This window comes from Pseudophryne corroboree, chromosome 9 (genome assembly GCF_028390025.1).
Source record: "Pseudophryne corroboree isolate aPseCor3 chromosome 9, aPseCor3.hap2, whole genome shotgun sequence".
In the NCBI taxonomy this organism is placed as follows: Eukaryota; Metazoa; Chordata; class Amphibia; order Anura; family Myobatrachidae; genus Pseudophryne; species Pseudophryne corroboree.
In genome coordinates, this window is record NC_086452.1 from 282320340 (window position 1) to 282334569 (window position 14230).

Below are 14230 nucleotides of genomic sequence, written 5' to 3' on the forward strand. Positions count from 1 at the left end.
TTGCACCCTTCTCGGCCGGGCACAAAAATCTAACTGGAGTCTGGAGGAGGGTCATAGGGGGAGGAGCCAGTGCACACCACCTGATCGGAAAAAGCTTTACTTTTTGTGCCCTGTCTCCTGCGGAGCCGCTATTCCCCATGGTCCTTTCAGGAACCCCAGCATCCACTAGGACGATAGAGAAATACATAGTAGCTGATTCTGATACAGGAGGTTGCATGTATCCTTTTTCCCTCATTCAAATGGGGATACGGATTGAAAGTCGACAGTAACTAGGTCGACAATGTCTAGGTCGACCACTATTGGTCGACAGTAACTAGGTAGACATGAGTTTTTCACAATTTTTCTCTTTTTTTTAACCTTTTCATACTTAATCCACGTGGACTACGATTGGAACGGTAATGTGTGCCGAGCGAAGCGGTAGCGGAGCGAAGGCACCATGCCCGAAGCATGGCGAGCCATGCGAGGGGACGCGGTGCACTAATTGGGGTTCCCGGTTACTCTACAAAGAAAACGACACCAAAATAACATTAAAAACTCATGTCGACCTTTTACCCTGTCGACCTAGATACCCTGTCGACCTAGACATGGTCAACCTAGTTACTGTTGACTTTCAATACCACACCCATTCAAATGCAGTCCAAATTTGCCTTGGCAGCCCAACCATGCTGGTATCCATAGTTCACTATAAAAATAAGTAAATTTAATAAATGTATGGTGGTGAAAAAAAAGCCCAGTTTCACTGAAATAAAGACACTTCTGCATGTTTGGAATCGGAAAAAAAAAAAAAAAAAAAAACTGAAGTACTGTAGGCAGGCACTGTCCGCCTACTTCGGTGACATCACAAGTTGGACAGAAGTTGGCCTGATGAAAAGTTGGTTAGATGTGTGGAGCACTGGTAAAAAGTTGGTTACATGTGTGGGGCACTGTTTTAGTTGAACAGACAAGTTGGATGGTTGGAAGTTTGGAGTGCTGGAGAAAAGTTGGTCTGATGTATGGCTAGCATAAGGGCCTAATTCTGAGTTGATCGCAGCAGCAAGTTTATTAGCAATTGGGCAAAACCATGTGCACTGCAGGGGGGACAGATATAACATGTGCAGAGAGAGATTTGGGTGGGGTGTGTTGAAACTGAAATCTAAATTGCAGTGTAAAGATAAAGCAGCCAGTATTTACCCTGCACAGAACTAAAATAACCCACCCAAATCTAACTCTCTGCACATGTTATATCTGCATCCCCTGCAGTGCACATGGTTTTGCCCAACTGCTAAAAAAAAAAAATCCTGCTGCGATCAATTTGGAATTACCCCCTTAGTCTGCAGTCTCAGACAATTTTAACTATAAAACCAATAAAGGGGGGTAACTATTTTTGCTTTCTAAGCAATCTGACTAGATTGCTTAGAAAGTAAGCACTGATCGCTCCATGTGTATGCCCTATAGCGATCGCTAAGCCCACATCGTGCCGTTCTCGAATCTGTACGTGTATACCCCCTTAAGAGTTGCTCATACAAAAGGCAGGACCCAGAAGTCGTGAAATCGCAGCAGAGAACTATATAGCAAGCAGAAATGTCTGTTAAGATATGATTTAAGTTCGTATAGGAGTGTATAAAATCAGTCAAGCGCTGGGCATATATTACACACAATAATGTCACGTGATAGGATAATATTCCTGTAGGTGTTCAAAGTTAAATAACAAAGATTTACTTACATAAATTAAACCAGAGTAGTATCGTTCTTTCAGATTGTGCAGGACAGATGCTTCATTTAAACATGTAAGCTCAGCCATGTCTTCAACTTTGGAGAATTTAGGAGGGTTCATCTTTTGTATATCATCTTTATTAACCTTTACTCTTTTGCCATTCTCTGCCAATTCAACAATCGCCTCATCACCAGCTTCTTCCTTCAGGCTAGCTGCCTCAAATCCATGCTTTTCTGAGGGCACCCATACTTGTTTTTTTGCTGCCCAGTCCGCCTGAGCTAAAGGGTTGTTGAGATTGCGATCCACATAGAGGTACTGGTCTGCATCCTTTTGTGCCATGATTTTTCAGGTTATCAGACCTGCAGAATGCAAAGAAATAGCAAATATAAATTTGTAAAAATATATAAATACAAAATTCCACCTAATTAGAGAGCCTTTGCTCTTGACAGCATGACTAGCCTAAGTGTACAAGTAATTAAAGTTCTGCATTAACACAAAGTTGGAAGGAAGGAAGTCATGCTGACCTTAGTCTTAGCAAATATTTCATCACTTGGCAAACAGTCACATATGAACATTGTTACAGTATTTCCGACATCTGCCTCTAAAGCTGGAATTGCCTTTTTTGGTGCTCGTCAGAACAGGTCATGCAGAATGAATGTTAAACATACCCTTCAAATTAAAAACGTTAAAAATTATACAACAAGAATAATCTTGTTAAATTAACATGATCATTCTGTTTCTTCTATATAGTAACATAATAGTGTTGAAAATGAAACTACAGATTTGCAGGGAATTATAGACTGCAAGCTCCACTGCGGCAGGGACCGATGTGTATGTACAAATATTCTCTGAAAGCGCTGCGGAATCTACCACCACCACCACGTGGGGAAGGCCAGGCTCACACTGCTGCCTCAATAAAAACTAGAATCACGGGTTAGATTACAACCATGGCTCAGAATGCAATTTTTACACTAATTTTCTTGGGTTCTCCAAACACATAATGGCTTGAAAAATAAGATTTTACTTACCGATAAATCTATTTCTCGTAGTCCGTAGTGGATGCTGGGAACTCCGTAAGGACCATGGGGAATAGCGGCTCCGCAGGAGACTGGGAACATCTAAAGAAAGCTTTAGGACTAGCTGGTGTGCACTGGCTCCTCCCTCTATGACCCTCCTCCAAACCTCAGTTAGGATACTGTGCCCGGACGAGCGTACATAATAAGGAAGGATATTGAATCCCGGGTAAGACTCATACCAGCCACACCAATCACACCGTACAACTTGTGATCTGAACCCAGTTAACAGTATGATAACAATGAAGGAGCCTCTGAAAAGATGGCTCACAACAACAATAACCCGATTTAGTTAACAATAACTATGTACAAGTATTGCAGACAATCCGCACTTGGGATGGGCGCCCAGCATCCACTACGGACTACGAGAAATAGATTTATCGGTAAGTAAAATCTTATTTTCTCTGACGTCCTAGTGGATGCTGGGAACTCCGTAAGGACCATGGGGATTATACCAAAGCTCCCAAACGGGCGGGAGAGTGCGGATGACTCTGCAGCACCGAATGAGAGAACTCAAGGTCCTCCTCAGCCAGGGTATCAAATTTGTAGAATTTAGCAAACGTGTTTGCCCCTGACCAAATAGCTGCTCTGCAAAGTTGTAAAGCCGAGACCCCTCGGGCAGCCGCCCAAGATGAGCCCACTTTCCTTGTGGAATGGGCTTTTACAGATTTTGGCTGTGGCAGGCCTGCCACAGAATGTGCAAGCTGAATTGTACTACAAATCCAACGAGCAATAGTCTGCTTAGAAGCAGGAGCACCCAGCTTGTTGGGTGCATACAGGATAAACAGCGAGTCAGATTTTCTGACTCCAGTCGTCCTGGAAACATATTTTCAGGGCCCTGACAACGTCAAGTAACTTGGAGTCCTCCAAGTCCCTAGTAGCCGCAGGCACCACAACAGGTTGGTTCATGTGAAAAGCAGAAACCACCTTAGGGAGAAATTGAGGACGAGTCCTCAATTCTGCCCTGTCAGAATGAAAAATTAAGTAAGGGCTTTTATATGATAAAAGCCGCCAATTCTGACACACGCCTGGTTGAAGCCAGGGCTAACAGCATCGTCACCTTCCATGTGAGATGATATTTTAAGTCCACAGTGGTGAGTGGTTCAACCAATGTGACTTAAGGAACCTCAAAACAACATTGAGATCCCAAGGTGCCACTGGAGGCACAAAAGGAGGTTGTATATGCAGTACCCCTTTTACAAATGTCTGAACTTCAGGTACTGAAGCCAGTTCTTTCTGGAAGAAAATCGACAGGGCCGAAATTTGAACCTTAATGGACCCTAATTTTAGGCCCATAGACAGTCCTGTCTGCAGGAAATGGAGGAAACTACCTAGTTGAAATTCCTCTGTAGGGGCCTTCTTGGCCTAACATCACGCAACATATTTTCGCCAAATGCGGTGATAATGTTTTGCGCTTACATCCTTCCTGGCTTTGACCAGGGTAGGGATGACTTCATCTGGAATGCCTTTTTCCTTCAGGATCCGGCGTTCAACCGCCATGCCGTCAAACGCAGCCGCGGTAAGTCTTGGAACAGACAAGGCCCCTGCTGGAGCAGGTCCTTTCTTAGAGGTAGAGGCCACGGGTCTTCCGTGAGCATCTCTTGAAGTTCCGGGTACCAAGTCCTTCTTGGCCAATCCGGAACCACGAGTATCGTTCTTACTCCTCTCCTTATGATTCTCAGTACTTCTTGTGTGGAATCTGCCGAATAGGATTACTTCGTAGGAAGCCACCATTTTTACCCAGAACCCTTGTGCATTGATGCACTGAAACTTGGTTCGGTTTTAGGAGGTTCCTGACTAGCTCGGATAACTCCCTGGCTTTCTCCTCCGGGAGAAACACCTTCTTTCTGGACTGTGTCCAGGATCATCCCTAGGAACAGAAGACAAGTCGTCGGAACCAGCTGCGATTTTGGAATATTGAGAATCCACTCGTGCTGCCGCAACACTACCTGAGATAGTGCTACACCGACCTCCAACCGTTCTCTGGATCTTACCCTTATCAGGGAATCGTCCAAGTAAAGGAGAACTAAAATTCCCTTCCTTCGAAGGAATATCATTTCGGTCATTACTTCAGTAAAGACCCGGGGTGCCGTGGACCATCCCTACGGCAGCGTCTGAACTGATAGTGACAGTTCTGTACCATAACCTGAGATACCTTTGGTGAGAAGGGTAAATTTTGACATGAAGGTAAGCATCCTTGATGTCCCGAGACATCATGTAGTCCCCTTCTTCCAGGTTTGCAATCACTGCTCTGAGTGACTCAATTTTGAATTTGAACCTCTGTATGTAAGTGTTCAAAGATTTTAGATTTAAAAAATCGGTCTCACCGAGCCGTCTGGCTTCGGTACCACAATAGTGTGGAATAATACCCCGTTCCCTGTTGCAGGAGGGGTACCTTAATTATCACCTGCTGGGAATACAGCTTGTGAATGGCTTCCAAAACTGCCTCCCTGACAGCGGGAGACGTCGGTAAAACAGACTTTTTGGAAACGGCGAGGGGAATACGTCTCGAATTCCAATTTGTACCCCTGAAATATTACCTGAAGGATCCAGGGGTCTACTTGCGAGTGAGCCCACTGCGCACTGAAATTCACCGAGAACGGGCCCCCACCGTGCCTGAACTTGTAAAGCCCTAGCGTCATACTGAGGGCTTGGCAGCGGCGGAAAAGGGTTTCTGTTCCTGGGAACTGGCTGATCTCTGCAGCCATTTTCCTCTCCCTCTGTCACGAGCAGAAAAGAGGAACCCTTTTGTCCGCTTGCCAACCAGGACTGCGCCTGATAATACGGCGTCTTATTTTGAGAGGCGACCTAGGGTACATCCCCTTTTTTAAGGCAATTCCAAATGCCGTTTGGAATCCCTGACCACTTTACTGGTAGATACAAAGCACTTATACTTGATGCCAGTCGGCAAATATTCCGCTGTGCATCATGCATATATAGAAAAGCATCTTTTAATTGCTCTATAGGCAATAATATACTGTCCTTATCTAGGATATCAATATTTCCAGTCAGGGAATCCGACCACGCCACCCAGCACTGCACATCCAGGCTGAGGCGATTGCTGGTCGCAGTATAACACCAGTATGTGTGTAAATACATTTTAGGATACCCTCCTGCTTTTTATCAGCAGGATCCTTAAGGGCGGCCATCTCAAGAGAGGGTAGAGCCCTTGTTCTTACAATCGTGTGAGCGCCTTATCCCCTGTAGGGGGTGTTTCCCAACGCACCCTAACCACTGGCGGGAAAAGGTATACTGCCAATAACTTTTTAGAATTATCAATTGTTATCGGAGGAAAACCCACGCATCATCACACACCTCATTTTATTTTTCAGATTCAGGAAAACTATAGGAAGTTTTTCCTCACCAAACATAATACCCCTTTTTTGGTGGTATTCATATTATCAGAAAAGTGTAAACATTTTCCATTGCCTCAATCATGCAATGTGTGGCCCTATTGGAAATCACGGTTGACTCTTCACGTCGACACAGGAGCCAGTATCCGTGTCGGCGTCTGTATCTGAGGTAACGGGCGCTTTAGAGCCCTTGTATGAGACATCTGGACATGCACAAGCTGAGTAGCCGGCTGTCTCATGTCAACCACTGTCTTTTATACAAAGCTGACACTGTCACGCAATTTCAACAGTACATCCACTCAGGTGTCGACCCCCTAGGGGGTGACAACACTATTACAGACACTCTACTCCGTCTCCACATCATTTTTCTCCTCATACATGTCGACACAAAAGTACCGACACACAGCACACACAGGGAATGCTCTGATAGAGGACAGGACCCACTAGCCCTTTGGGGAGACAGAGGGAGAGTTTGCCAGCACACACCAGAGCGCGATATATATATATATATATACATATACACACACACACACATATACAGGGATAACCTTATATAAGTGTTTTTCCCTTTATAGCTGCTGTATTGTTTATACTGCGCCTAATTTGTGCCCCCCTCTCTTTTTTAACCCCTTTCTGTAGTGTAGTGACTGCAGGGGAGAGCCAGGGAGCTTCCCTCCAACTGAGCTGTGAGGGAAAATGGCGCCAGTGTGCTGAGGAGATAAGGACGCCGAGAAAGGGGCGGAGCCTATCATCCGTTTTCTATATGTTTTGGCAGGGGTTAAATGCATCCATATAGCCCAGGAGTTATATGTGATGCATTTATTTTAGCCATATAAGGTTTTATCGATTTATTGCGTCTCAGGGCGCTGCCCCCCCAGCGCCCTGCACCCTCAGTGACCGGAGTGTGAAGTGTGCTGAGAGCAATGGCGCACAGCTGCGGTGCTGTGCGCTACCTTATCTGAAGACAGGATCGTCTTCTGCCGCCGATTTCACCGGACCTCTTCGCTCTTCTGGCTCTGTAAGGGGGCCGGCGGCGCGGCTCCGGGACCCATCCAGGCTGAACCTGTGATCGTCCCTCTGGAGCTAATGTCCAGTAGCCTAAGAAACCCGATCCACTCTGCACGCAGGTGAGTCCGTTTCTTCTCCCCTTAGTCCCACGATGCAGTGAGCCTGTTGCCAGCAGGTCTCACTGAAAATAATAAACCTAAACTAAAACTTTCACAAAGAGCTCAGGAAAGCCCCTAGTGTGCACCCTTCTCGTCGGGCACAGAAATCTAACTGGGGCTTGGAGGAGGGTCATAGGGGAGGAGCCAGTGCACACCAGCTAGTCCTAAAGCTTTCTTTAGATGTGCCCAGTCTCCTGCGGAGCCGCTATTCCCCATGGTCCTTACGGAGTTCCCAGCATCCACTAGGACGTCAGAGAAATAAGAATTTACTCACCGGTAATTCTATTTCTCGTAGTCCGTAGTGGATGCTGGGTACTCCGTAAGGACCATGGGAATAGACGGGCTCCGCAGGAGACTGGGCACTCTTAAAAGAAAGATTAGGCACTATATCTGGTGTGCACTGGCTCCTCCCTCTATGCCCCTCCTCCAGACCTCAGTTAGGGAAGCTGTGCCCGGAAGAGCTGACATTACTAGGAAAGGATTTGGAATCCAGGGTAAGACTCATACCAGCCACACCGTACAACTCGTGATAACTATACCCAGTTAACAGTATGAACAATAACTGAGCCTCATTTAACAGATGGCTCATAACAATAACCCTTTAGTTAAGCAATAACTATATACATGTATTGCAGAGAGTCCGCACTTGGGACGGGCTCCCAGCATCCACTACGGACTACGAGAAATAGAATTACCGGTGGGTAAATTCTTATTTTCTCTGACGTCCTAGTGGATGCTGGGTACTCCGTAAGGACCATGGGGATTATACCAAAGCTCCCAAACGGGCGGGAGAGTGCGGATGACTCTGCAGCACCGAATGAGCAAACTCAAGGTCCTCCTCAGCCAGGGTATCAAACTTGTAGAATTTTGCAAAAGTGTTTGAACCCGACCAAGTAGCAGCTCGGCAAAGTTGTAAAGCAGAGACCCCTCGGGCAGCCGCCCAAGAAGAGCCCACCTTCCTCGTGGAATCGGCTTTTACCGATTTAGGATGCGGCAGTCCCGCCGCAGAATGTGCATGTTGAATCGTGCTACAGACCCAGCGAGCAATAGTCTGCTTTGAAGCAGGAGCACCCAGCTTGTTGGGTGCATGCAGGATAAATAGCGAGTCAGTTTTCCGGACTCCAGCCGTCCTGGAAACAGATTTTCAGGGCCCGGACTACGTCCAGCAACTTGGAATCCTCCAAGTCCCGAGTAGCCGCAGGCACCACAATAGGTTGGTTCAAATGAAAAGCTGATACCACCTTAGGAAGAAATTGGGGACGAGTCCTCAATTCTGCCCTATCCATATGGAAAATCAGATATGGGCTTTTACATGACGATGCTGCCAATTCTGACACACGCCTGGCCGAAGCCAAGGCCAACAGCATGACCACATTCCACGTGAGATATTTTAGCTCCACGGTCTTAAGTGGCTCAAACCAATGTGATTTTAGGAAATCCAACACAACGTTGAGATCCCAAGGTGCCACTGGAGGAACAAAAGGGGGCTGTATATGGAGCACTCCCTTAACAAACGTCTGAACTTCAGGCAGTGAAGCCAGTTCCTTTTGAAAGAAAATAGACAGGGCCAAAATCGGGACTTTAATGGAACCCAATTTTAGGCCCATAGTCACTCCTGACTGTAGGAAGTGCAGAAATCGACCCAGCTGGAATTCCTCCGTTGGGGGCCTTCCTGGCCTCACACCAAGCAACATATTTTCGCCATATGCGGTGATAATGTTTTGCTGTCACATCCTTCCTAGCTTTTATCAGCGTAGGAATGACTTAATCTGGAATGCCCTTTTCCTTTAGGATCCGGCGTTCAACCGCCATGCCGTCAAACGCAGCCGCGGTAAGTCTTAGAACAGACAGGGCCCCTGCTGTAGCAGGTCCTGTCTGAGCGGCAGAGGCCATGGGTCCTCTGAGATCAATTCTTGAAGTTCTGGGTACCAAGTTCTTCTTGGCCAATCCGGAACAATGAGTATAGTTCTTACTCCTCTCTTTCTTATTATCCTCAGTACTTTTGGTATGAGAGGAAGAGGAGGGAACACATAAACCGACTGGTACACCCACGGTGTCACTAGAGCGTCCACAGCTATCGTCTGAGGGTCCCTTGACCTGTCGCAATATTTTTTTTAGCTTTTTGTTGAGGCGGGACGCCATCATGTCCACCTGTGGCCGTTCCCAGCTATTTACAATCAGCTTGAAGACTTCTGGATGAAGTCCCCACTCTCCCGGATGGAGGTCGTGCCTGCTGAGGAAGTCTGCTTCCCAGTTGTCCACTCCCGGAATGAACACTGCTGACAGTGCTATCACGTGATTCTCCGCCCATCGAAGAATCCTTGTGGCTTCTGCCATTGCCATCCTGCTTCTTGTGCCGCCCTGGCGGTTTACATGGGCGACCGCCGTGATGTTGTCTGACTGAATCAGAACTGGTTGGTTTTGTAGTAGGGGTTCTGCTTGACTCAGGGCGTTGTAAATGGCCCTTAGTTCCAGAATATTTATGTGTAGGGAAGTTTCCTGACTCGACCATTGTCCTTGGAAGTTTCTTCCCTGGGTGACTGCCCCCCAACCTCGGAGGCTTGCATCCGTGGTCACCAGGACCCAGTCCTGTATGCCGAATCTGCGGCCTTCGAGAAGATGAGCACTCTGCAGCCACCACAGCAGAGACACCCTGGCCCTCGGGAACAGGGTGATCAACCGAAGCATCTGAAGATGCGATCCGGACCACTTGTCTAACAGATCCCACTGAAAGATCCTTGCATGGAACCTGCCGAAGGGAATTGCTTCGTAAGAAGCTACCATCTTTCCAAGGACTCGCGTGTAGTGATGCACCGACACCTGCTTTGGTTTCAGGAGGTCCCTGACCAGAGATAATTCCTGGGCCTTCTCCTCCGGGAGAAACACCTTCTTCTGTTCTGTGTCCAGAATCATGCCCAAGAACAGCAGACGCATCGCAGGAATCAGCTGCGACTTTGGGATATTCAGAATCCAGCCGTGCTGCTGCAGCACTTCCCGAGATAGTGCTACGCTGACTAGCAACTGCTCCTTGGACCTCGCCTTTATAAGGAGATCGTCCAAGTACGGGATAATTATAACTCCCTTCTTTCGGAGGAGTATCATCATTTCGGCCATTACCTTGGTAAATACCCTCGGTGCCGTGGACAGACCAAACGGCAACGTCTGGAATTGGTAATGACAGTCTTGTACCACAAACCTGAGGTACTCCTGGTGAGGTGGGTAAATGGGGACATGCAGGTAAGCATCCTTTATGTCCAGCGACACCATAAAATCCCCCTCTTCCAGGCTTGCAATAATCGCCCTGAGCGATTCCATCTTGAACTTGAACTTCCTTATATAAGTGTTAAAGGATTTTAAATTCAGAATGGGTCTCACCGAACAGTCTGGTTTCGGTACCACAAACATTGTGGAATAGTAACCCCGTCCCTTTTGAAGGAGGGGAACCTTGATTATCACCTGCTGAAGGTACAGCTTGTGAATTGCCGCCAGTACTACCTCCCTTTCTCTGGGAGCAGCTGGCAAGGCTGATTTGAGGTAACGGCGAGGGGGTGTCGCCTCGAACTCCAGCTTGTATCCCCGAGATACCACTTGTAGAACCTAGAGATCCACCCGTGAGCGAACCCACTGGTCGCTAAAGTTCCGGAGACGCGCCCCCCCCCCCCCCCCCCCCCCCCCCCCCTGCACCTGGCTCCCTGTGGAGCCCCAGCGTCATGCGGTGGACTTAGTGGAAGCAGGGGAGGATTTTTGTTCCTGGGAACTGGCTGTCTGGTGCAGCTTTTTCCCTCTCCCCTTGCCTCTGGGCAGAAAGGAAGCGCCTCTGATCCGCTTGCCTTTCTGAGGCAGAAAGGACTGTACTTGATAGTACGGTGCATTATTAGGCTGTGAGGGAACCCGAGGTAAAAAGGTCGACTTCCCAGCTGTTGCTGTAGATACGAGGTCCGAGAGACCATCCCCAAACAATTCCTCACCTTTATAAGGCAACACCTCCATGTGCCTTTTAGAATCAGCATCACCTGTCCACTGCCGAGTCCATAATACCCTCCTGGCAGAAATGGACATTGCATTAATTCTAGATGCCAGCCGGCAAATATCCCTCTGTGCATCCCTCATATATAAAAGACGACGTCTTTGATATGCTCTATGGTTAGCAAAATAGTATCCCTGTCGAGGGTATCAATATTATCTGACAGGGTATCAGACCACGCTGCTGCAGCACTACACATCCATGCTAACGCAATTGCAGGTCTCAGTATAGTACCCGAGTGTGTATATACAGACTTCAGGATAGCCTCCTGCTTTCTATCTGCAGGCTCCTTCAGGGCGGCCGTATCCTGAGACGGCAGTGCCACCCTTTTAGATAAGCGTGTGAGCGCCTTGTCCACCCTAGGGGACGTCTCCCAACGTAACCTGTCCGCTGGCGGGAAAGGGTACGCCATCAGTAACCTCTTAGAAATCACCAGTTTCTTATCAGGGGAACACCACGCTTCTTCACACAATTCATTCAACTCATCAGATGGGGGAGAAGTCACTGGCTGCTTTTTCTCCCCAAACATAATACCCTTTTTAGTGGTAACCGGGTTAATGTCAGAAACGTCCAATACATTTTTCATTGCCGTAATCATGCATCGGATGGCCTTTGTGGACTGTACATTTGTCTCATCCTCATCTACACTGGAGTCAGACTCCGTGTCGACATCTGTGTCTGCCATCTGAGGTAGCGGACGTTTATGAGCCCCTGATGGCCTCTGAGACGCCTGGGCAGGCACGGGCTTAGATGCCGGCTGTCCCACAGCCGTTATGTCATCGAACCTTTTATGCAAGGAGCTGACACTGTCGGTTAATATCTTCCACATATCCACCCACTCTGGTGTCAGCCCCGCAAGGGGCGACATCACACTTATCGGCACCTGCTCCGCCTCCACGTAAGCCTCCTCAAACATGTCGACACAGCCGTACCGACACCGCACACACACAGGGAATGCTCTGACTGAGGACAGGGCCCCACTTAGTCCTTTGGGGGAGACAGAGAGAGAGTATGCCAGCACACACCACAGCGCTATATATCACAGGGATTAACACTGTACTGAGTGATTTTTCCCAATAGCTGCTATTATACACAATTTTGCGCCTAAATTTATGTGCCCCCCCCCCCTCTCTTTTTTACCCTTGTGGTATGGATACTGCAGGGGAGAGCCTGGGGAGCGTCATTCCAGCGGAGCGGTGAAGAGAAAATGGCGCTGGTGTGCTGAGGAAGATAGCCCCGCCCCTTCAGCAGCGGGCTTCTCCCGCTTTTTATCATGTTAATGGCGGGGGGTTTTGCACATATACAGTTAATCTAATTGCTGCCCAGGGCGCCCCCCCCCCCCCAAGCGCCCTGCACCCAACAGTGACTGGAGTGTGTGGTGTGCTATGGGAGCAATGGCGCACAGCTGCAGTGCGCTACCTTATTAAAGACCGGAGTCTTCAGCCACCGTTTTTTCTTCTGGTTCTTCAGTCTTCTGGCTCTGCAAGGGGGACGGCGGCGCGGCTCCGGGAACGGACGATCGAGGTCGGGCCCTGTGTTCGATCCCTCTGGAGCTAATGGTGTCCAGTAGCCTTAGAAGCACAAGCTAGCTGCAAGCAGGTAGGTTTGCTTCTCTCCCCTCAGTCCCTCGTAGCAGTGAGTCTGTTGCCAGCAGATCTCACTGAAAATAAAAAACCTAACAAATACTTTCTTTTCTAGTAAGCTCAGGAGAGCCCACTAGGTGCATCCAGCTCTGGCCGGGCACAGATTCTAACTGGAGGAGGGGCATAGAGGGAGGAGCCAGTGAACACCAGATATAGTACCTAATCTTTCTTTTAAGAGTGCCCAGTCTCCTGCGGAGCCAGTCTATTCCCATGGTCCTTACGGAGTACCCAGCATCCACTAGGACATCAGAGAAAATGTGATTTTACGATCCACTGGAGCAAGGACTGATGTGAATGATTTAACATTTAAAACTACAATGTACAGTACACTGCAACATCTACTGTATACCTAGATCAATTTGCAAGTGAGCTGCTAAAACATATACAGCGCTACATGTTATTAGTTTGGTTTTGACGCTACAAAATCAGCCAACTGGAACAAGTATTGACACTTTAGTATACATTTGCAATACCCTAGCTGCAAAGTGTAAATTGAACACACAGGAAATGTAGCACCAAGACAGAGTAAAGGTGACGCATTAAACCCATGAAGAGAATGGTTGCCCGATCAGGTTAATATTGAGCCCGCAAGTACTCAATGGTTCTTACAAAGTGGTATTACAAATTCAATGTGAACTCTTAATTCTAAACTACCAAAACATCCTTATCTCCCCTAGACTGACCCCAAGTGATCGTAGCTGTGCTAAATTTTGCACAGCTACGATCAAGTCGGAATGATCCCCTTAGTCTTTATAGGGGAACAACTTTGTGGTCTCCGGTGATGGTAAAATACCTTCATCTTTGAACACTGAGCAGAAGGGGGGGGGGGGGGGGGGGGGAAACACCCCCCCCCCCCCTTTTGATCCACAATCACACTTGCAGCTGCATTCTTTGAATTCCATCGTGCTTCTACTGAAGCAGGAATTAACCAGAAAAACCATCGATTACTTGTGCTTTCTTTGAACCCCAACTTACATTTTACTTGCCAGTATGTTATAGACCTATTACAATATCCTGGGCAAAAGGACAGCAATAACTAACAAACTGGAAATACAAACCTGTTTGCAACCCATTAACTGGCACCTAAGGAAGCGATTTTGTAATAATTGTGAAGTTCTTCTAAATAGATCTTTATATAAAAAAAAAAAAAAAAAAAAATTATAATACAGGCCACATTTCAAAAAGGATTGTTAAAACATTTACTTTACATATTTATAAATAAAAAATTAAGACAGACACGCACACAGACGTATACACTTCTAAAATGAGTGAAAAAAA

At 47.4% G+C, this 14230-nt stretch overlaps 1 protein-coding gene across 1 annotated transcript in view; it reads right to left on the reverse strand.

The window, feature by feature from the left end:
* MYH9 (myosin heavy chain 9) overlaps positions 1-14230 on the reverse strand; it is an 889869-nt gene that overhangs the window by 864187 nt on the left and 11452 nt on the right. The window contains 1 exon segment of the mRNA XM_063940322.1: positions 1703-2052. Within this exon segment, the coding sequence (XP_063796392.1) occupies positions 1703-2032 (330 nt within the window). The 5' untranslated portion in view covers positions 2033-2052.